Source organism: Pristis pectinata, chromosome 2, assembly GCF_009764475.1.
Source record: "Pristis pectinata isolate sPriPec2 chromosome 2, sPriPec2.1.pri, whole genome shotgun sequence".
NCBI lineage: Eukaryota > Metazoa > Chordata > Chondrichthyes > Rhinopristiformes > Pristidae > Pristis > Pristis pectinata.
This window is the reverse complement of record NC_067406.1, coordinates 32,136,446-32,160,132: the sequence shown is the minus strand read 5'-3', so window position 1 is coordinate 32,160,132 and position 23,687 is coordinate 32,136,446. Positions and strand designations below refer to the sequence as shown.

Genomic DNA, 23,687 nt, shown 5'->3' with positions numbered 1-23,687 from the left:
CTTACTAATCAAGAACCTATTAACCTCCGCTTTAAATATACCCAATGGCTTGTCCTCCACAGCCGGCAATGGCTGAGAACACAGCTTAATCCAGGCAAGTGTGAAGTGTTGCACTTTGGGAGATCAAATGTAAAGGGACAGTACACAGTTAATGGCAGGACCCTTAACAGCATTGATGTACAGAGGGATCTTGGAGTCCGTCCATAGCTCCCTGAAAGTGGCTGCACAAGGTGATAGGGTAAAGGTGGCATATGGCATACTTGTCTTCATTAGTCGAGGCATTGAATTCAAGAGTCAGGAAGTTATGTTGCAATTTTATAAAACTTTGGTTATGCTGCATCTGGAGTATTGCATTCAGTTCTGATCGCCCCATTATAGGAAGGATGGGGAGGCTTTGGAGACAGTGCAGAAGAGGTTTACCAGGATGCTGTCTGGATTAGATGGCAGGTGCTATAAGGAGAGATTGGAGAAACTTGTGTTGTTTTCTCTGGAGCGGTGGAGGCTGAGGGGAGACCTGATAGAAGCTTATAAAACTATGAGAGGCATAAACAGAGTAGACAGCCAATATCTTTTTCCCAGGGTCAAAATGTCTAATACTGGAAAGCATGCACTTAAGGTGAGAGGGGGAAAGTTCAAAGGAGATATGCAGGGAAAGTTTTTTTTTACACAGAGTGGTAGGTTCCTGGAATGCATTGCCAGGTGTGTTGGTGGAGACAGATATGATGGAGGCATTTAAGAGGCTCTTAGATAGGCACATGAACATGCAGAGAATGGATGGATATGGACTACGTGCAGGCAGAAGGGATTAGTTTAATTTGGTATCATTAGCTTAATTCATTCGACACAATATTGTGGGCCAAAAGGCCTGTTCCTGTGCTGTACAATTCTGTTTTCTATGTTAACATTAACACCTAAGTTGATAGGATCGGACATCATCTCAGCTAGAGTGCTTTAGGTTTTTTATTTTGTATTTATAATGACACAGAAGAAGACCATCTGGTCCATTGGGTTCATTCTGGCTTCCAGAGGTGTAAGTTTCCCTGCAGCACTGAAACTCACTGTCCCTCGCACATGCCTGTCATCTCTACTTTGATTTGTGTTTGCCAGTAACCTACACTAAAGGGTAATGTACAGTGGATTAATAACCTACAGCACATCCCTGGGATGTGGGAGGGAACTGGAGCACCCAAAGGGAACCCACACATTAATGGAGAGAACATTCAAACTCCACAAATTTAACATCCGAGGTCAGAATTGAACCTGGATCACCGGAGCTGTGTGGCACAGCACTAACCACAGCACCAGCATATCACCCACTTGTGTTTCAAAACTAGCTGCAACTCTACCCAGGCAGCTCCAGTATAGTTACAACTCTGCTGACAATGTAGAAAATTCCCCAGGCATATCCTTTTTACAAAAAACAGAACAAATCCAATCAGAGTAATTGCTGTTCAATCAGTTTACTCTCAATCACCAGCAAAGTAATATTAACTGTCACGGACAAAGCTATCAAGTAGCATTTGCTCACCAATAACCTACACTCTCTTGGATTTCACCAGGACCAGTTGGCTCAAGGCCTCATCACATTATTAGTCCAAACATGGCGAAAGAGCTGAATTCCATAGAGGAAGTGAAAGTAACAGCTTGACATCAAGGCATCATTTTACCGAATGTAGCATCAAAGAATGCTGGTAAAACTAAAGTTATTGGGCATCAATGGGAAGGCACTCCATTGGTAGAAGTCATAACACCATGCCCCAAGGTAACAGATGAGTTTTTGCCTTTGGACTTTTCTGGGACCCGGCCAGCAGCTGATACCAAACAGAGCATGCACAGAGCACACTCCACACAATTGGTATTAGGGGTTCTATAGATGATTTAAACATATAAATAAGATGGTCGTTCTCTTCAAGCGGCTCCCCCAATCGTTTGCTTAGAGGATCCCAGAGAAGTTAAACTCATCCACCAATATGGTTTCAGCCTCTTGTTGTTCATGGCTGGAAAAGTAAGACATAAGAGTAGGAATTTGGCCTCTTGTTCCTGCTCCACCGTTTAATAAGGCCAAGGTCTGCCACTCTAGTAAGCACTAAGTAACTCATTAACACAATGGGCAAGAGCCATGTGTAGGGGAGTGATGGGAATGGAGAGATGAGTGGAGTAGAGTGGAGTTAGTAGCCACTGACTACCGAAGACTGGAAGGTGGCTCATGCTGTTCTGTTGTTTAAGAAGGGTAGCAAGGACAAGCAAGGGAACTACAGGCCAGTCAGCCTGACATCAGTAGTGGGGAAATTACTGGAGAGAATTCTCAGGGACAGGATCTACCAACATTTGGAAAGACAGATTCTAAATAGGAGGAGTCAGCATGGCTTTGTGCATGGAAAGTCATGCTTGACGAACCTTTGAGAGTTTTTTTGAAGAGGTAATCAAAAAGGTAGATGAGGGTAGGGCAGTGAATGTTGGCTATTTGAACTTTAGCAAGGCCTTCGACAAGGTCCCGCATGTTAGGTTTGGTCCCATGGAATCCAAGGAGAGCTAGTTAGGTCCCATGGAATCCAAGGAGAGCTAGTTAAGTGAATTCAAAATTGGCTCAGAGGTAGGAAGCAGAGGGTGGTGGTTGAAGGTTGTTTCTCAAAATGGAGACTGGTGACTAGTGGTGTGCTACAGGGGTCAGTGTTGGAACCCTTGTTATTCGTTATTTATATAAATGATTTAGTTTGCAGATGACACAAATTTGGAGGTGTTGTTGGTAGTGAAGAAGGCTATCATATATTACAAGGGGATCCTGATCAGTTAGGGAAGTGGACCAAGTAGCAGCAAATGGATTTCAATACAGATAAGTGTGAGATGATGCATTTTGGAAAGTCAAACCAGTGTTGGCCTTACACTATGAATGGTAGAGCACTAGGGAGTGTAATGGAACAGAGGGACCTAAAAGTACAAGTGCATAGTTCATTGAAAGCAGCATCACAGGTAGACAGGGTGATGAAAAAGGCATTTAGCACGCTGGCCTTCATCAGTCAGGGCACTGAATATAGGAGCTGGGACATTACGTTGCAGTTGTATAAGTCGTTGGTGAGGCCACACATGGAGTACTGTGTATAGTTTTGGTCACCCTGTTATAGGAAAGACATGGTTAAACTGGAAAGAATGCAGAGAAGATTTACGAGGATGTTGCCAGGACTTGAGGGCCTGAGTTATAGGGAGGGGTTGGCCAAGCTAGGTTTTTATTCCTTGGAACACAGGAGAATAAGGGGCGAGCTTATAGAAGTGTTTAAAATTATGAAGGGGATAGATAAGGTGGATGGTAACGGTCTTTTCCACAGGGTAGGGGAGTCCTAAACTAGGGGTTATAGATTTAGAGTGAGAGAGGAAAGATTTAAAATGGACCTGAGGGGCAACTTTTTCACCCAGAGGGTGGTAAGTGTATGGAACAAGCTTCCAGAGGAAGTGGATGAGGCAGGTGCAGTAGTATCATTTAAGAAGTCCTTGGATAGGTTCATGGAGGGGCGGAGCTTAGAGATAGATGGGCAGAATGGAGGAAATTGGGACTAACTGGGTGGGCACTGTGGCTGGCATGGACTCGTTGGGCCAAAGGGCCTGCATCCATGCTGTATTGCTCTATGACTCTTTGACTCTAATTATCAGAATTAAACAGGTTCACCCCATAAAGGTAAGGAAAGGAACTCAAGTGTCATTAATCGTCAGCAATGTGAAATTCCAGACACACCACTGGTATGAGGCATTCATTCATTATTGGGTAGTGCTGGTAAAACAGTCATTCTCTGAAGTTCATTGAGTGAAAACATCCAACTTACTAGTATCTTTTATTGTTTCAGAGTTTTTCCTTGCAATGCATTTCAATGCAATGAAATTCCATGGGGTTTCTCCTGGTCTCTGGGTGGAATTAAGTTGGGAGACCTGAAGAGAACTTCTAAACTTTTGAACAAATGCAACTGTAAAGTTAACTCTTTATCCAAATACTTTCTGTGCAGTGTTGACCAGGGAGAATACAAGACATCTTCCAGTCCTCAGGGTCTTCCAGTCCATCGGATCAGTTCCAGTAATTCACCAGATGAGCTATCAAGTCTAATTCCATGCTCCTGATTTTTTATCCTTTAGTTCTCTTTTCAAACAAGTAATCAATTCCTTTTCAACAATAGTGGATGCAGAGAATTATACCTTTTGACCAACCTTGAGTAAAGAATTGTTTGGTTAAACTCCTCTTTGATAATTACTGTGGTCATGCTATCCAGTCTATTACTAACTGTTCTATAACATAGAACAGTACAGCACATGAACGGGCCCTTCGGCCCACAATGGCTCTGCTGACCATGATGCCAATTAAAACTGCATATCTGCCTGCACATGGTCTATATCTATTCATTCGTTGTCCGTTCATGTGCCTGTCGAAATGCCGCTTAAATTTGCTATCATATCTACTTCCACCACCTCCTCCGGCAGTGAGTTCCAGGCACCTACCACTCTGTGTAAAAAAACTTGCCTCATAAGTCTCCTTTAAACTTTCCCACTTTCACCTTAAAGCTATGACCCCTTGTAATAGGGGAAAAGACTCTATGTATCCTACTTATGCCTCTTATAATTTTACATACTTCTATCAGGTCACCACTCAGCCTCTGCTGCTTCAGAGAAACAATCCACAGTTTATCCAATCTCTCTTTATAGCTAATATTCTCTAATCCAGGCATCATCCTGGTGAACTTCTTCTGTACCTCTCCAAAGCCTCCACATCTTCCCTGTAATGCGCTGATCAGAACACAATACTCCAAATGTGGCCTAACCAACATTTTATACAGCTGCAACATGACTTCCTGGGTTTTATACTCAACACCCCGACCAATGAAGGCAAGTATGCCACACATTATCACAACCCTTCATCAGTACAATATATTCCTTTGGATACAACAAACATCTTGAGCTGAGCATGCAACTTTTCTAAATGATAAATTTGGGATTATAACATTTTTTGAAAGTATGATTGCTCATAAACTCTCCTCACTGTTTTGTTCTGATGGTCAGATGGTATCACTACCAATCAGTACATATTCTTTACAAATTGTACTACCATTCTCTGACTAACCTGACAATTGTGAGTTAATTCACAGAACAGCAAGATTTGGAGGTATCAAAAAATAGATGAGTCATTTAAAAGCCGCAAGATTATTTCAGAACTAATATATTTTGCTGTGTTGTTTCATTTCTCTGGCTTCAGTCCTTCAGACATTGTGTCTATATAAATTCACATGTCATTATATGACAATTTTGAACCATACCCATAACAGATTGGTCTATTTAATTTATATTCAGTCAAGTCGTACTTTGTTGCTGGATGAAAGGTGATTCATATTGAGTCCTTAACCTAATGAAATATTGAATTGTTCCTTTGAGGAACAAGAAATAGCCTTGAATTTTGAAGCTTTTAGCATTAATGATGTATTGCAAATGCTTATTTCTATCAATTGAATGGTTGCCTTGGACTGCTTTGAAGGGAAGAATTGCATTTCATATATTCTTCTTTTACAATTTGCTTGTCATGGACTGCCATATCACTGTGTGGCTACTATATTGGGCTGTTACTTGGAAACCAGTGCAGGTCTCTCCATCCTTTCCAGTTGCAGTGTTTGGTATTTGTGCTGAAAGAGTCCTATGTCAGTTCAATTCAGCTAAGTTCAAAAAAGCCTTTCACATACAAGTCGACAAGGTGACAATAGAAGCACAAAAAAATAAGAACAACATTGAGCAGCACAGCAGCACAGCAGCACAGCTAGTAGAATGGCTGCTTCACTGCTCCAGAGACTTGGGTTCAATCCTGACCTCTGTGTTGTTTGCATGGATTTGACTTTCCCCCGGTCTCCTCCCACATCCCAAAGACACGTAGGCTGATAGGTTAATTAGCCACCGTAAAATGCCACTAGTGTGTAGGTGAGTGGTAGGGATTGTTGAGAATATGGGGAGAATAAAAAATGGGATTAAGGTAGGATTAATGTAAATGGTTGGTTGATGGTTGGCATAGACTCAATGGGCCAGAGGGCTGTTTCCATGATGTATCTATGACTCCAGTAGTTCAACTGACCCTTTGAGCCTGCTCCACCATTCAATAACCTCACAGCTGCTCCTATTTCACGATATCATATACTGCTCCCTTCCATAACCCTTGATGCCTTTTGTGTCTTGAAATCTCTCTACTTTCTTCCTGTACATATTCAGAGACTTGGCATGCACCATCTTTTGTGATAGTGATTACCATAGGTTCACAATCCTCTGAGTGAAGAAGTTTCCCTTCAACTCAATCTTGAATATCTAACCCCATATCCTGAGACTGTGACCCCGGTACAAATCCCACCCCTCTCCCGACCCGCCAACAAGACAAAATATCCTCCCTGCATTCAGCATGTCAAGCCCTCTCAGAATTACATACATTTTAATAAAATCTCCTTTCATCCATCTAAACTAGTGAATACAACACAAGTCAGCTTAACATCTTCTCCTGCTAGTGTCCCAGCATCCAAGGAGTCAGACCAGTGAACCTTTGTTATGACGTCCATCCTTTCTTAAGTACAAAGACCGAAACCACACACAATACTCCAGGTATGGTGTCATCAATGCTCAGTGTAATTGTAATCAGCCATCTTTGCTTCTATGCTCAAAAACTTTTGCAATGAAGACCAACATATGATCTGCCTTTCTAACTGCTTGTTGTATCTGCATGCTTGTTTTCAGTGACTGGTGTACAAGGACACTCAGATTCCTTTTTAAGTTACCATTTCCCAATCAATCACCATTTGAATAGTTCTCTGCCTTTGTGTTTTGTCCTACCGAAGTGGATTAGTTCTTACTTATTCACGTTATACTAAGTCTACCAACTCACAAACCCACCCAATTTTGTGTTGCTGACAAATTTAGAAATATTACATTCGGTTTTTCATAGAGTCATACAGCATGGAAACAGGCTGTTTGGCCCATCTGATCCATGTCAACCAAAATGACCATCTGAGCTAATCCCATTTGCCCACATATGGCCCATACCCTTCTAAACCTTTCCTATCTATGTACCTGACCAACTGTCTTTTAAAAGTTGTTACTGTACCTGCCTCAACTACTTCTTCTGGCAGCTCACTCCAAATATGTACCATGATCTATGTAAAAAAAAAGTTGCCCCTCAAGTTCCTATTAAATCTTTCCTCTCTCATCTTAAACTATGCCCTCTAGTTCTATATTCCCCAACCTTGGGAAAAAGGCTGAGTGCATTCACCCTATCTATGCCCCTCATGATTTTATACACCTCTATATGATCACCCATCATTCTCCTGCACTTCAAGGAAAAAAGTAATAGCCTGTTCAACTTCTCTCTATAACTCAGTCCTTGAGTCCTGGCAACATCCTTGTAAGTCTCTTCTGCAATCTTTCCAGTTAGTAACATCTTTCCTATAGCAGGATGACCAAAACTGAATGCAATACTCCAAGTGTGGCCTCACCAGCGTCTTGCAGAACTGCAACATAACTTCCTAACTTCTATGGTCTGTGCCCTGAATGATGAAGGCCAACATGCCAAAAGCCATCTTCACCACCCTGTCTACCTGTGACCCCTCTTTCAGGGAACCATGTCCCTGAACTCCAAGGTCCCTCTGTTCTACAACACTCTCAAGGGACCTACCATTTACTGTGAAAGTCCTGCCCTGGTTTAATTTACCAAAGTGACACACCTCGCACTTGTCTGAATTAAATTCCTTCTGCCATTCTTCAGCAAATATTTCAGCCAGGGCTCCCGCAATTTCTTCTCTAGCCTCCCACGGTGTTCTTGGAAATACCTGGTCAGGCTCTGGAGATTGGTCTGCCTTCATACATTTTAAGATGTCCAGCATCTTCTCTACTGTAATGTGAACTATCCCTAGTCCCAGGTCTTCAGGTCTTTCTCCATAGTAAAAGCAGAGGAGAAATATTCATTGAAGACCTTGCCCATCTCCTGCGGCTCCACATAAAGATGTCCATTTTGGTCTTTGAGGGGTCTGCATCTAAATAATTGAAGTATATTTTGAATAACTTTCCCTTAGGTAAGGAAATCTGGACAATATATAACCTCAGACTTTTGACCCTCTGAAAAAGAACACTTGGCTCAAGGGCAGGATTGAGAAATAAGTGCTAGCTTTGCCAGCAATGCCCACATCCTCGGAATGAATTAAATTAATTCACAGATCAATAGTTTGTTTTCAAAACTGATAGGGTGAAAATGTTTAATAAGTCTCAAAAGGATTGAAAAGATGCAGAAGCTTCAGTCAAGTAATTAAGTGATATCTTAAACTCAATTAAGAAAAAAATTGAAATAGAAGTTGAACATCTTTGAAACATTAAGATCTATTTAGAACTGAAAAAGGAAAAGCACTTAATGGAAATTATGAGTATGTTGTGCACAATTAGTCCTGTATGCTGATGATGTGGCCTCATTATTTGGCTGTGAATCAGAATTTGGATATGACAAACTGGGGATGTGACATTGTGAGCCTAATTTTGTACATAATAATTTTGGAAGTAAATACAATATAAAGCCCTCCTGGCCTGACAGGCCTGGAATTATTTTTGTTGCAGTTTTTGTTTCAATGTGTTTAATGTGCATATCAAAGACAATCTATTAATATGGAACTTACAACTAGAGCTGAATGCTTTCCAAATACTTTTACTCAAACAAATCCACCAAAGCTTCTATGTGCCAATTTTGTCTTTTAACAACTAGACCAGCTGTGTTTAAAGAGCAACATGGGCAAAATAAATCTCTGATCTCTGCAGTGAAAACTAAGCGCTATCTGTCTTGTTGCAATTTCATTGCATTGAGACTTAAACTTCTCTCTGAGGTGATTGGGCCCACAATCATTCTTTCCTGCACCACACTCACTCTCCATTATTTAAATAGCTCTAACATTTGCATCCTAAAATTGTACATTCTGCATCCATTCTAATATTTTTTCTTCAGCAGCAGAATATTTTTTGCACATATCCTTACAACTGCAGTCTTCTCTTATGTGCATGCAAGATCAATGTCATCTATGCAATGATTTTAGGTAGAAGTCTCCAAGTTAAAATTTCTAGGTTCACGTGGATATGTTACTCTGAGTTCACTCAACAGAACAAGGTGGTTGGAGCCAACTATTGAATGAGGTATGAAGCTGATACTCTGTCTGCCCTCTCAGGTGAATATAAAAGATCCAGCAGCATTATTTGTAAAACATGGGGAATTCTCCAACTCTCTTGGACAATGTTCATATCTCAACTAACTTCACAGCAAATTACTCTGATTTCTAACCTGCCTCCTAAACCCGTTGATCTGTATTCACCACCATGATCTCTCAAAACGAATTTGTCCCCTGATTTCTAAAGAATGATACCAATCCTTCTGCCTCTGATCCCCATGTAAGGGTGCTTTTCACCCCTTCCACACAATTCCCAATTAAGAGTGACTACACCTCTTCCCACCCTGTCTCCTGCCAGGAATTTCTCCCCTTTCTCCCAGTTTCTCAGTCACCACTGCATCTGCTCTCAAGATGAGGCTTTCTGTTCCAGGACATCTGAACTGTCCTCCTTTGTCAGGTAACATGGCTTCACTTCTACCATGGTTGATGGAACCCTTTCTCACAGTTCCTCCATTACCCAGACCTCTGCTCTCAGCAAACCCCTCTCACTCCAAACAGAACAGAGATAGAGACATACAGAGACCATAAGACACAGGAGCAGAATTAGGCTATGCAGCCCATTGAGTCTGCGCTGTTATTCGATCATGGCTGATTTATTTTTCCCTCTCAACTCCATTCTCCTGCCCCCCCCCGTAACCTTTGACATCCTTACTAATCAAGAACCTATCAACCTCCGCTTTAAGTATACCCAATGACTTGGCTTCCATAGCTGTCTGTGGTAATGAATTCCACAGATTTACTACCATCTTACATTCCTCCTCATCTCCGTTCTAAAGGGATGGCCTTCTATTCTGAGACTCTCCCACTACTGGAAACATCCTCTCCACATCCACTCTATCCAGGCCTTTCAATATTCGGAAGGTTTCAATGAGATCCCGCCTCATCCTTCTAAACTCCAGTGAGTGCAGGCCCAGAACCATCAAGCATTCCTCAAACATCAACCCTTTCATTCCCATGATCTTTCTTGTAAACTTCCTCTGGGCCATCTCCTATGCCAGCACATCCTTCCTTAGATATGGGGCCCAAAACTGTTCACAATACTCCAAATGTGGTCTGACTAATGCATTTTAAAACCTCAGCAATATATCCTTGCTTTTATATTCTAGTCCTCTCAAAATGAATGCTAACATTGCATTTGCCTTCTTTACTACCAGTTCAACCTGCAAGTTAACCTTTAGGAAATCCTGCACTAAGACTCCCAAGTATCTTCGATTTCTGAATTCTCTCCCCATTTAGAAAATAGTCTATGCCTTTATTCCTTCTACCAAAATGCATGACCATACACTTCCCTATGCTCTATCCATCTGCCACTTCTTAGCCCATTCTCCCAACCTGTCCAAGTCCTTCTGCAGACTCCCTGCTTCCTCAACATTACCTGCCCCTCCACCTATCTTTGTATCATCTGCACACTTGGCTACAAAGCTATCAATTCCATCATCCAGATCATTAACATATAACGTGAAAAGTAGAGGACCCAACACCAACCCATGAGGAAAACCACTAGTCACCAGCAGCCAACCAGAAAAGGTCCCCTTTATTCCCACTCTTTGCCTTCTGCCAGTCAGCCAATCTTCTATCCATGCTGGTAATTTTTCTGTAATACCATGGGCTTATATTTCATTTCGCAGCCTCATGTGTTGCAGATGCTGGAATCTGGAGCAACAAACAATCTGCTGGAGGAACTCAGAGGGCCGAGCAGCATCTGTGGGGGGAAAGGAATTGTCAAAAGAACAAAGATAGAGTTCTTTTAGTCCTCACATTTCATCCTACTAGCCTCCATATCCAGCACGACATCCTTCGTCAATTCCGCCAGCTGTAGCAGGATCCCACCACTATCCACATCTTCCTCTCCACCACCTTTCCACCTTCCACAGGGACCACTCTCTCCATGACTCCCTGGTCCATTTATCCCTCCCCACCTACCCCTCCCTATCCCCTAGTACTTTCCCCTGCAACCATAAGAGGGGCTACGCTTGTTCCCACACCTCCTCCCTGACCATCATCCAGGCACCTAAACAGCCCTTTCAGGTGAGGCAAAGAATCAGGTGCACCTCCAAGAATCTCATCCATTCCATTTGTTGCTCTTGATGTGGCCTCCTCTACACTGGGGATACCAAGTGCAGACTAGACAGCAGGTTTGCAGATCACCTGTTCTCTGTTCACAATGGCCATCCCAGCCTCCCAGTTGCATTGCATTCCAACTCCCCTTCCCATTCACAAACAGACCTGTCCGCCCTCAGCCCTCTCCACTGTCAGGGTGAGGACCAAAGCAAACTTGAAGAATAACACCTCATATTCGACTGGGGTAGTCTACAACCCAATGGTATGAACTTTGAATTCTCCAGCCTGAGGTAACCCAGAAGAGTGTCTCCCTCATTCACTCCTTCCAATTCACCTCTGGTCCTTCCACTTCTGTTCCCTTTCCCATACCCTCAAATCACCCATTTTTGTCTCCCTGCCCTTCCTGGTTCCGTCCACCTACTACCCACACACTTCACCCACTGCATCCATTCCCCCAATTGGTTCTATCTGCCCTTAAATGGTTCCCTTACTTATCACCTTCCTTACTTATTGATTCCAGCACTTGTTGCCTTTGTGTCCCCACTTATCACTCTCCAGCCTCTGTCTCCACCTTCACCCCCTCGCCTTTTTATACTGGCTATCTTATCTCACCACCTTCAGTTCTGATGTAGAGTCCTGACCAGAAATGTCGAAAATTCCTTTTCACCCACAGATGCTGCTCAACCCATTGAATCCATCCAGCAGTTTGTTTTTTGCTTCCAATTAAGAGTGCCTCCTCTTAATTGGGAGCCACAATCCTCTATTCTTAAATCTGACTTTAGGTTTAATTTATGCCTCGGCTTTATACTGTTTGTGTGTGTTTTCTTTCAGAGCTGCTGACAGTTCTTTGGAGTCATGGCACTGTTAGCAGTGTTGTCTGTTGTCTACTCCAGGCTCCCTGAAGACTAGCAGTCTGGCTTCCTTCATTCTGATGTACCTGTTTCATACCATTATTGATCTCCCTCAGATTAGCAATACCACATCACTAAAACCAGATTTTATCGTCACTAGCACTGATGATTTCTCATCAGGAATTTCTGATTCCCTAGCTGAATTCTCAGACTCAAAAGTTAGGAGTCTAATTGCTTTGGAAAGATTAGTAAATCAGTATTTGACTTACCAATATTTCCAAACATGGTTCTCCTGCTGGAGAGCTCTACAACCAAAACCAACAAAAACTCTGATCATCAAGGTCAGCTCAATGTGGTTAGCGATCAAAGTGTTGTTTAAGAGAATCTTATTTGCTATTGAAATGATATGTTTCTTCTTGATTTCAGAATGGAACGAGATAGTATTTTTGCACAGAAGAAAGCAGAAAGAGCAACTCTCAGGGTCCACTTAAGAGAAAAGTACAGGCTTCCAAAGGTGAAACAGACCTATTTTATTGATATCGACGCTGAAAAGCAGTGATAAAACAGTGTTGCACTTATTTAAATTTTTTTTTTCCTAAGTATGTCGACCATTTAGCAATCAGCTGCAATGTTCATGTTGCCATGTATCAAGGTTGATGTCACAGGATCCATTTTAATATGTGGGACCTTGCACCAGGAAATCTGACGTGGAATCACCATCAGCAGGAGTTTACCTGGACCTCTCCTTTGGAGGTGATCAGTGGAAATCCCATTTATGTACTTGTCTGAGGTTTCTGCCAGTTTTCTGCTCAAGTCCCTACTGTTGATTACAGGGTCCTGTGGCATAGTGATTAAGTTACTGGATTAGTATCATGAATCAAATATGAGAGTTTACATTCACCATGGCAATTTATATTCAGTTAACAAAAACAAATCTGAAATAAAATGTTGGTATCTGTAATGGTGACCATGAAAATCCATTCAGTTCTCCAGTGTCTTTCAGGGAAGTACAGTCTGGCTTGTATGTGACTCCCACCCCATCAGTGTTGTTGACTCTTCACTGATCTCTGAAGTGGTCAAGCAAGTTACTCAGTTCTGGGGCAACCTTGGATTGACAATAAACAGTTGACTAGTCAGAAATATCTCATGTGTGAAGAAATAAACAGTTGATTAGGACAAACTAAAAGGAAAAAAATATTAGGATTGAGTAGAGTCAACATAGATTTATGAAAGGAAAACAATATTTGACAAACCTGTTGGAGTTCTTTGAGGATGTGACCAGCAAAATAAGATATCTTTATTAGTCACATGTACATCGAAACACACAGTGAAATTCATCTTTTCTATGGAGTGTTCTGGGGGCAGCCTGCAAGTGTCGTCACACTTCCGGCACCAGCATAGCATGCCCACAACTTCCTAACCCGTACGTCTTTGGAATGTGGGAGGAAACCAGAGCACCTGAAGGAAACCCACGCAGACACAGGGAGAACATACAAACTTCTTACAGACAGCAGCCGGAATTGAACCCAGATCACTGGCGCTGTAATAGCGTTACCCTAACTGCTACATTACCATGCCTGCCCAGTGAATGTGGTATGTTTGACTTTCAGAAGGCTTTCAATAAGATCCCGCATAAGAGGTTTGTCAGCGAGGTTAGTGCAAATGGAGTTGGGGATAATATACTCTCGTAGATTGAGAATTGGTGATTGGACAGAGATCAAAGAAAGTGGGAATAAATGGATCTTTCTCAGGTTGCCAGGCTGTGACTAGTGGAGCACCACAAATATCAATGCTTGGCCCACAACTATTAACAATCTATGTCAATGATTTGGCTGAGGGTTCCAAATTTTTAAGTTTGCTTAAGTTTCTAAATTAGGCAGAACTATGAGTAGGGGGAAGAGAGTAAAGGGGATTCACAGGGATCTATACAAGCTGAGTAAGTAGACAAGATCATGGCAAATGGAATGTAATGAGGGAAAAATGTAGGATTATCCTTTTTGGTGCAGAAAACAGAAAAGTAGAGTATCTTTTAAATGGTGATATGTAGGGCAATGTTGATGCTCAAAGGAACCTGTGTCCTCTTGTACACATCAGAAAACAGGTGCAGTAAATGATTCCGAAGGGAAATAATCTGCTGGCCTTTATTATGAGAGAATTTGAGTATTGTAGTTATGGTGAGAATGCATCTGGAGTACCAGGTAAGTTATGATCCCCTTACACAATAAAAAGATGTACCTGCCATAGAGGGAGTCCAACAAAGATTCACGACTTGTTCTGGAGATAGCAGGTTGGCCTTATGAGAAGAGATAGAGTAGACCAAGCTTGTATTCTCTAGAGTTTAGAAGGTAAGAAATTATTTTACTGAAATATACAATGTTCTTAGAGGGCTTGAGATGGTATTTCCTCAGGCTGAGGAGTCCCTGACTGAAGCCATTCCAATCTTACATAAAAAATACTGAAGAGACTAAAGCAGTTATTAGGGTCAATTGCATTTTAGGTTTCAACCAATGCAGTTTGCATGAAAAGCAACGAAGACAAATCTTCTGAATTTATAGAAGGAACAAGTACACGAAAGATTAGGAATTGTCAGAGCTGGGAAATGGCACAGCTCCTTAATTGTGAAAGTGCCTCAGTTCTACTCGCTGCCTTGGTAAAGCAGCCAGCATAATCAAAGACCCCACCCATCCCTGACATTCTCTCTTCTCCCCTCTCCCATCAGGCAGAAAATACAAAGCCTGAAAGCATGTACCACCAGGCTCAAGGACAGCTTCTATCCCACTGTTACAAGACTATTGAATGGTTCCCTAGTATGTTAAGACGGACTCTGGCCCTCACAATCCAACTTGCTATGACCTTGCACCTTATTGTTACCTGCACTGCACTTTCTCTGTAACTGTAACACTTTATTCTGCATTCTTTTATTGTTTTACCTTGTACTACCTCAATGCACTATTTTAATGAATTAATCTGTATGAACTGTATGCAAGACAAATTTTTTCACTGTACCTTGGTACATGAGACAATAATAAAACAAATCACCAGATTACCAATTTACATTTTCTGAACCCTCCAAAACAACAATACCTACAGCTGATAACTTCTTTTGCGAAAGACCATGGAGCCCCCAAAAAACCATAAATGGCTAAAGATGTATTCTAAAATATGATGAATTGCTCTGTTTAAAAAAAAAGTCTTGCAGTAGAATTTGGAATAGATGCTGAATTGCTTCAAAGTCAGAAATGAAGCAAAATTAATGGGTTTGAAGTTTAAATGGCAATCAAAGGTAATACCTATAGGGAACCAGGGGCTAACTGGCACTCGGAATGTCTTAGACTTCAATGCATGCACCGTCAAACACCCAAGTCCAACACATTCTGAAGGTCATATCTAGCCAAATGACTATACATTCCATTGAGTCCAATGCCAGAGCAGAGACTCAGGAAAGGATTTAAGATGGACTTCTTTCTGGCCCTCAACTTTATACCAGGAACAGCTGGCCTAGAACTGGCAACTCTATCAATTCAAAGGTAAGTGCAGTAACTGTCACAGTTATTTACTTTAATTTTCTTAATTACTTGTTAGTGCTTTAATAGACTCATACAGCAGAGAAAAGCTGGGTCCACGTCAACTATCAAGCATGCATTTACACATATCTTACAGAGCTCTCAATTCATTTTTTCCCACATTCCCATCAACTCACCCCAGATTCTACCACAAGGGGCAATTTACAGTGGCCAATTAACCTACCAACTCCATGTCTTTGGGATGTGGAAGGAAAGCAAAGCAACCCAAGGAAACACAAAGTCACACAGATAGCACTGGAGATTTGGGATCGAACTCAGGTTGCTGAACCTGAGAGGCACTAGCTCTGCAAGCTGCCCTGCTGTGATTTTACTTCCACTTCTAGTATTCTTTCAAACAACATTTTTAAAATTATCTTTAATTATTAGAATATTTTTAGATTGGCTATGAAAGATAATTAGAAATTAAAAAGCCTTTGACAGTACAGAGTTGTCAGAATCCATTAAGGCATTCATAGGCAGGGCTTCACAATACGCTAACTGTGGTCTACTTACCCATGGGAGTTTATTCTGCTTCACAGGAACTTTGAGTGTAGGTGGGTCTGGAGGTGTTGGGGAATTGAGTTGGGGAGATTCAGCTCATTCAGTCCTGTGCAACCAGTCAAGATTAAGTCTTGTCGGTGAAGACCAAAGGCAACAAGTCTAACATCGGTAGTTGGGAAAATGCTGGAATAAGAACATAGAACAGACAGCACAGAAGCAGGCTATTCAGCCCACATTGTCTGTGCTGAACATGGTGCCCTAACAAACTAATTCCATCTCCCTGCACATGGTCTATATCCCTCAATTCCCTGTCTTTTCATGTGCCTGTCTAAATGCCTGCCCAAAAGCCCGTCCATCAGTTCACCCCTCAGACTCTGACACTCCAGAGAAAATCATATAAGTTTGTCCAACTTCTTATAGGTAATATTCTCCAATCCAGGCAACATCCTGGCGAACCTCTAAAGGATATAATACCAAAAATACTGATGTGATCTGACAGATTTATACCGATTTACAGAAGGGATATTGTGTCTGCCTAATTTACTAGAGTACATTGGGTTGATGAGGAAGATCTGACACATGTGGAGATATTGAATAGGCTAGGTTATGTTCTTTAGTACATTGAGGAGCAATGTCATTGAAAGCTACAGAATTCTTAGAGGGCTCAACAGGGTAGCTAATTGTCCCTGGTTGAGAAGCCTAGAACCAGGGGATACAATCTCAACATAAGGAGTTCAACGTTTAGGACTGAAACAAGGAGAATTTTTTGCAGTCAGAGGATAGTGATTCTTTGGAATTCTGTACTCTAGGGAGATGTGGAGGCCCAGTCACTGAGTGCATTCAAAATAGAGATTTATATATTTTTGGATATTTGAGGAGTTAAGGCTTTTAGGATAGGACAGGAAAATGGCTGAGGTAGAAGATTGACAATTATTTTATTGGATGATGCAACAGGTCCAAGGGACAAATGGCAAGTGTCCTACTCCAACTCCTATTTCTTACATTTTTATATCCTTAAATCTGAATATTAGGCCAGACCTAACAAAGAATATATTCGAGGAAGAGAACTATTAATTGATTATTGATAATAGTTCCAAGAACTAAGAAACCATGAGTCTACCAGCTGCTTATGGGAAACTGTTGATTCCTTGAGCTGCCCTTACACACCAATACAGCAATAGGAAAGCTGGAGGGCAGCACAGCAGAGCTGTGGTGGTTAGTGGTGCAGCTGTTAGTGCTGCTGCCTTCAGGGACCCAAGTTCAATCCTGCCCTCAGGTGTTGTCTGTGGAGTGCCACCACATGAGTTTCCACTGAGTGCTTCGGTTTTCCCCTACATCACAAAGACCTTCTGACGGATTAACTGTTTACTGTAAAATCACACCTTTTTGTAAGGAATTGGCAGAAGAATTAAAGGGCACGTGAGGGAGAATAACTTGCAATAAGGAGAGATTAGCAAGGACTGGTGGGATTGCTCTACTAGAAGCTAGCATGGATCCTATAGGTCAAATGGCCTCCTGTGTTACATTAAGTAAAATTATTCCATCACAAAGATTACCATAATTACTGTGACAGCCCCTTAGAGCATCCCATCCCAGAAAACAATTTTAACTAAAGAGAACATTAATTCTGCCCTCTGGGTCTCCAGTTTTCCTCTCACTTTTTAGTTGGTGCTTTCTTTTCAAAAAAAACTTTTTGCCATTTATTATTCACCATGTTTCTTTATAATACAGACCATTTTTAAGTCTGAGCCACTTTAAGAAAAAAATGGAAGTCTGACTGAGAAAAATTAGTTGCAAAGATTAAACAGGAAAGAAATCTGTCAACTGATTACTGTCAGTAGCTTCCTGAACTCATTAGCACCTAGGTAATGATGAAATCGTCCATGATGCTTGAAGAGCTTTAGATGAAAACCAGATTCCAAATTCATATTCCAAAATAACTAAATAAAAATAGGAATTTGAATTAGAAATAACTCCTTGTTACAAATAATTACACCAAAGGGATGACATCTTGCTATATTTGTACCTTAAGAATTGGAGAAACATTTTCTGTTAAAGCATCTGGAACAGTTGATTGAATTTCCACTATTCTTGTAACATCACAATTAAAGAGGCAATCACCATGGAAAATATGATTAAATTGATTTGTGGATTTTGTAAAATACATCAGCCCATCACTTCTGGATATTATTACTGCATATTCAGTTTTCTCTTCTCCACAAAAAGTGCTGAGGGTTTTTCGTTGGGCAGATATATCTGTCAGTTATTGTGGAATTTAGTTTTGCTCCTGTAATCAACTTTTGCAGACATTTTCATGTAGTAAATTTCAATTCCAAAAAGAATGTTACAAGTAAACACAAAGACAGCTTAAAAAGCTACTGTTCTTACAGTGTATGTGTATCTTTAACCTTGCAAAGAATAAAAGTAGTTGCACTGATGGTCTTTTAAATAATAAAAATGCTGCTGTTATACTTCAGCTCCCATGGGTTCAATGAAAAAAGCCAAGAATAACACAGCCACGGCATCCTTCTGCTCTCCTAACCCTTTGCAAGGACATTTGATTTTGCAATGCCGTCTTCAAAATGATGATAATTTCACCCATGCTTCTTTCTTGAGTTTAATTTTGCAATATTTTACACTTTTGTATGTTAGTGCTAAAATGTCAACATTTGGGGAAAAAAAACTGAATGCACAGGGTCATAATGATTTGATTAAAAATAAGCAAAAAATCAAAAGTTCAATGCACTCTTTTTTAAAAAATAGAAATTATATATTAATACTTTCAAATTTGATTTAAGTATATTGACAGACTTGTGCTTGTACAGAGTGAACAGGATGAAAATCAAATACTAATGGCCGGAGATGACATTGAGCTGCCCGAAGAGCTGAAGAAGATGGTAAATGAAGATCAGGAGGAGGAGGAAGTCAAGGAGTCTTTTATTGGACAGATTCAAAACCTCCAGAATATGGATGTAGACCAAATAAAAGAAAAGGCCCAGGCAACAATTACTGAAATAAAGCAGGCTGCTGAACAAAAATGCTCTATAATGTGAGCCAGTGTTGCTTTCTCAGCTTCCAGTTCTGGTGATAACTGCGATAAACCCTTGTAATCATGCAATTCACACAGCATGCTGCAGTCCAGTATGCATTCGTCACATGAACAGTTTTATAAAGAGTAACTTGATTTTTCCCATGAATTATTGATATAAAACAAATATACACATCTTCTTCTGTAAAAATGCAATGTATGAATTTATGTGGTAGGAATTAGCATTAATACAATATTGGGTTGATACATTCTGTTCAAGAAAATGACTGGTCCACCTCCAATTGCTAAACTCTATTTCTCTTTAAACTTCCTTTTACAGACATTCCTTAATACAAACAACTATTTAGTTAATATTGAAAACCAAAAAGAACTGAAAATAACAATAATCTGAAATAAAAACAAGATACTGGAAATACTCAGCAGGTTCAGCAGCATCCGTGGAAAGAGAAACAGAATTAACATTTCAGGTCAAAGAACTTCTGATCCTTTGTCAGAATTCAGAGTGTCTTTGAAATGCTGATTCTGCTTCTCTCTCTACAGTTGCTGATTCTCCATCCATTTTATTTCAGATTTCCAGAATTTGCATTATTTTGCTTTTGCATCAGTGATTTGGAGCCCATTAGCTTGAGTGGTTCTTTGCGTTGTTGTTCTTTACCTTGATACCCACAATAAGGAAGAAAAATATCCTCATTGCAACTTTTATTTTACTCTATAGGGAAAAGCATGCTATAAAAGTTGCATTTGAAAGCTTTGCATAAGATTACAGTCATCAGTTTAGGACAAATCATGCTTATTGACACATCATTTTTGATTTCTTGTTTTTGTGATCTGGTGGTGTGATGGTCAAGTTACTAGATTAGCATTTTGGGTCAATGATCCAGAGATATGAGTTTGTGTCCCATCATGCCCAGAGGAACTTAAATTCAATAAGTAAACTTAATAATTGATCTAACAAAATCTATCAAAAAGCCAGTAACTGAGTGGCAGAATCTGAGGGAGTTAACAATGGTAGAGAGGATAAAAGAGGATTAGTGTAAGTGGGTGCCTGACAGTCAGCATGGACTTGGTTTGCTAAAACGCCTGTTTTCAGTCTGTTTGACTCTATAGAGCAAGTTAGTTAATGTAGGTGAATATGAAACACTTATTTGTTCCAAATATTGTAGCATTGAACTTATCCAAAATATGTACAGAATGATCCATAGGATCAAATAAGAAGCGATAAAAAAAAGCAACACACTTGACAGATTAAATAATGAATAACTTGTGAAAGTGGATTATCAGACAATACAACTTCAGTGAATGAGTAAAATCCTCAGAGGAGAAACTTGTACAATTAGTTGCTGTCTATGGTCATTCATCTTGAGCCAAAGTTGGTGGGTGAAAACCTGAACTGTAATAAGATAAACTTTATGGTGGGAGCTACCCAAGTAGATTACTGTATTTTGCGCTTTAAACTTAACTATTTATTTTCTGATTGCCTACAGCAAAGAGACTATTTAAAGCCTAAATTATATATTTTTGTCAGATTAGAGCAGATGCATCGTATCCTGTGCCATAGTTCAGAACATTGTTCAGTCGTCGATGAATAAAAATTCTGAATCTGGAGAATTCTACATTTTAGGTGATTGCTTCAAAGGCCTGAATTTTGTAGGTGTGATGCTCAGACTGAAAACTTCTGGAGTCAGAACAGTTAAATGTGCAAATCCAGAAAGTGCTCTCTGTCATTTAGCACATCTCTACACAGTGTGTGCTATTAGCAAGGATTTTCATTGCAATCTCCAGTATCAGAATTGCAAATATTTTTGGTATTTACAAGCTAGTTTTGTTGCACAGTTCACTGAAAAATGTTATGTTTTGTTGCATGATTGCTGAATTTTAAGCCATAAATAGTACTTAGCAAATGCTCTTGCATTAAAACAATTAATTTTACGTATGCAGATTTTAATAACAAGTATATTTCAAAATAATTGATTTTAATAATTGTTCACTTTTTAGTAAGCTGATGATACTTCAGCATGCATTTTAATCTTATCTGTATGTATGTTACAATATTTATTTTACACAATAAAATATTTAAAAGATTAGTTAAAAATTTGTATTTTTATTTCTTGGTTTGTCTTCCAAGAACTTTTCAATGTAGTTGGCTGCTCAATCAAATCAATGACACAAGAGATTCTGCAGATGCTGAAATCTGGAGCAACACACACAAAATGCTGGAGGAACTCAGCAGGTCAGGTAGCATCTAGGAGGGAAATAAACAGTTGATGTTTCGGGTCAAGACCCTTCATCAGGTCTGCAGTCTGATGATAAACAGCAATTTCAGTCCTGATGAAGGGTCTCAACCTGAAACATCAACTGTTTATTTCCCTCCATAGATGCTGCCTGACCTGCTGAATGACATCACAGTGCTGGACACCAGGGATCTTTTGGACTGATGCCTGGCAGGAACCCATGGCAGTAAGGGGTGGTGGGGGGGGGGGGGGTGGGAGGGGGGTAGGAGTTTGCATGGTTAGATCTTTGTGGGAAGCTTTCTTTGAGGTTTGTGTTGAAATCTGGCTCTTTGCCATTGAAACCTAAATCCCAAGCATGCTACTCAGTTCTTGAACAAATTCTCACCCTTGAGTGAACTAGAAGTTGGCACCAGTCACATGCAACATTGAACCATGAAGATCAATGAGGGACTGTTTTATGCAAATAGCTCCTCTGCTCACTGTACACAAGATAAAATTTAAAATAATTTAAGCCTTACTAAACTACTCCCAATTTTATTGATTTTAAATAATTGTGATTCAATAGTTTGCCATGTCAGCTACTTCCGTAGAAGGCTAAAAAAAACCCTGATCGTTAATAATTAACAACACATTGGTCTGCAATGGTATTCTATCACTGTTCGAAACAAAGAGACCTAGATAATGGTGGTCACATTGCTTTATAATTCAATATTGTATGTTTGGATGTTAATAATTACTCCTGGGTCTCCAGACCAATTTAAGACATACACAAGACAACAACTTTCCAATCACTGAAGGTTCAGTTTGCTTAATTTCATAGGGCCTTCATCATAGCAAATTATCCAAAAGATGGTTCACAGAACTGTCCTCAGGCAAAATTTAACACTGAGCTACATGTTGAAACACTAATAAAGATCTTTGTCAAAGAGATGGGTTTTAAGGAGTGTCTTAAAGTTGGTCCAAGGATAGAATTTCAGAGCTTTGGACCAATGCAATTGATGGTGTAGATACCAAGGATAGAGCAAAGAAAATGTTGTGTGCTTGAGACCAGCAGTAGAGAACAGAAATCCTAGAGAGTCGCAGTGCTGAAGTGGTTATAGACAGGTGGAGTGAGACCATGAAATGATTTGGAAACAAGGCTGAGAACTTTAAAAGTGAACATTGCCAGATTCAAATATAGAACCTTAAGAATGCAGTTTTGTGCAAGTTGAGGTATAAGCAGCAGAGTTTTAGGGAATCTAAAATTTGTAGAGGGGTGAGTGTGGAAGGATGTCCAGTGGGGTTTTAGAACAGTCAAGTCTAGAATAATGATGGCATGGACTCTTACCTTTTCTTTCATAAGAGCCTCCCAAAAATTTCTCCTCATGGCTTGCCTACTTGTGGCAAGATGGTCTTTTCTCTCAGTCTGTGTGGCCTTTGGACACTGAACATCTCTGTTCCTGACAAATGGTCAGCAGTTGCTTTCTGGGCAAACAGCTGATGGGCATCATGCAGACTAGATCAGGGGTGAAACAACTCTGGGTTTCATCTGGACCAGCAAGTATATTGCCCTCTAACCACCTAAAAAGCACTAGGGCTTAAAATTGCCCTTCTGGATAAAGCTCAAATGAGGAGGGACTTTTCTCAGAGGATTCTGAACAATTGAAATTCTCCAGAGTTCTGTGGAGGCTGAATCATTAAATATATTTAAAGTTAACACAGACAGATTTTTGGACAGCTGGGAAAGATCAGCCATTATCCTATCACCCCTATCATATTTGGCTCCATCACCACTCCAGGTAGCGCATTCCAGGCACCCACCACTCTGTGTAAGAAAAAACTTGCCCCGCATATCTGCTTTGAACTTACCTCCTCTCACCTTAAAGGCATGCCCTCTGGTATTAGACATTTCAATCCTGGGAAGATACTGGCTGACTATCTATGCCTCTCATAATCTTATAAACCTCGATCAGGTCTCCCATCAGCCACTGCCACTCCAGAGGAAACAACCCAAGTTTGTCCAACCTCTCCTTATAGCACATGCCCTCTAATCCAGACAGCATCCTGGTAGACTTCTTCTGCACCCTCTCCAAAGCCTCGACATCCTTCCTATGATGGGACTGAATGTAATACTTCACATGCAGCCTAACGAGAGTTTTATAAAGCTGCAGCACAACTTCCTGACTCCTGAAATCAATGCCTCGACTAGTAAAGACAAGCATGCCACACGCCTTTTTTATCACCCTATCAAC

The 23,687-nt window shown here is 40.5% G+C and overlaps 1 protein-coding gene across 1 annotated transcript in view; it reads left to right on the top strand.

Annotated features, from left to right (window-relative positions):
- Positions 1-19,229, top strand: part of cplx4a (complexin 4a) — a 36,256-nt gene extending 17,027 nt beyond the window's left edge. The window contains exons 2-3 of the mRNA XM_052009360.1: positions 12,539-12,626; positions 19,002-19,229. Coding sequence (XP_051865320.1) covers positions 12,539-12,626; positions 19,002-19,229 — 316 coding nt within the window. The remainder of the gene's footprint in view (positions 1-12,538; positions 12,627-19,001) is intronic.
- The last annotated feature ends 4,458 nt before the right edge of the window (positions 19,230-23,687 follow it).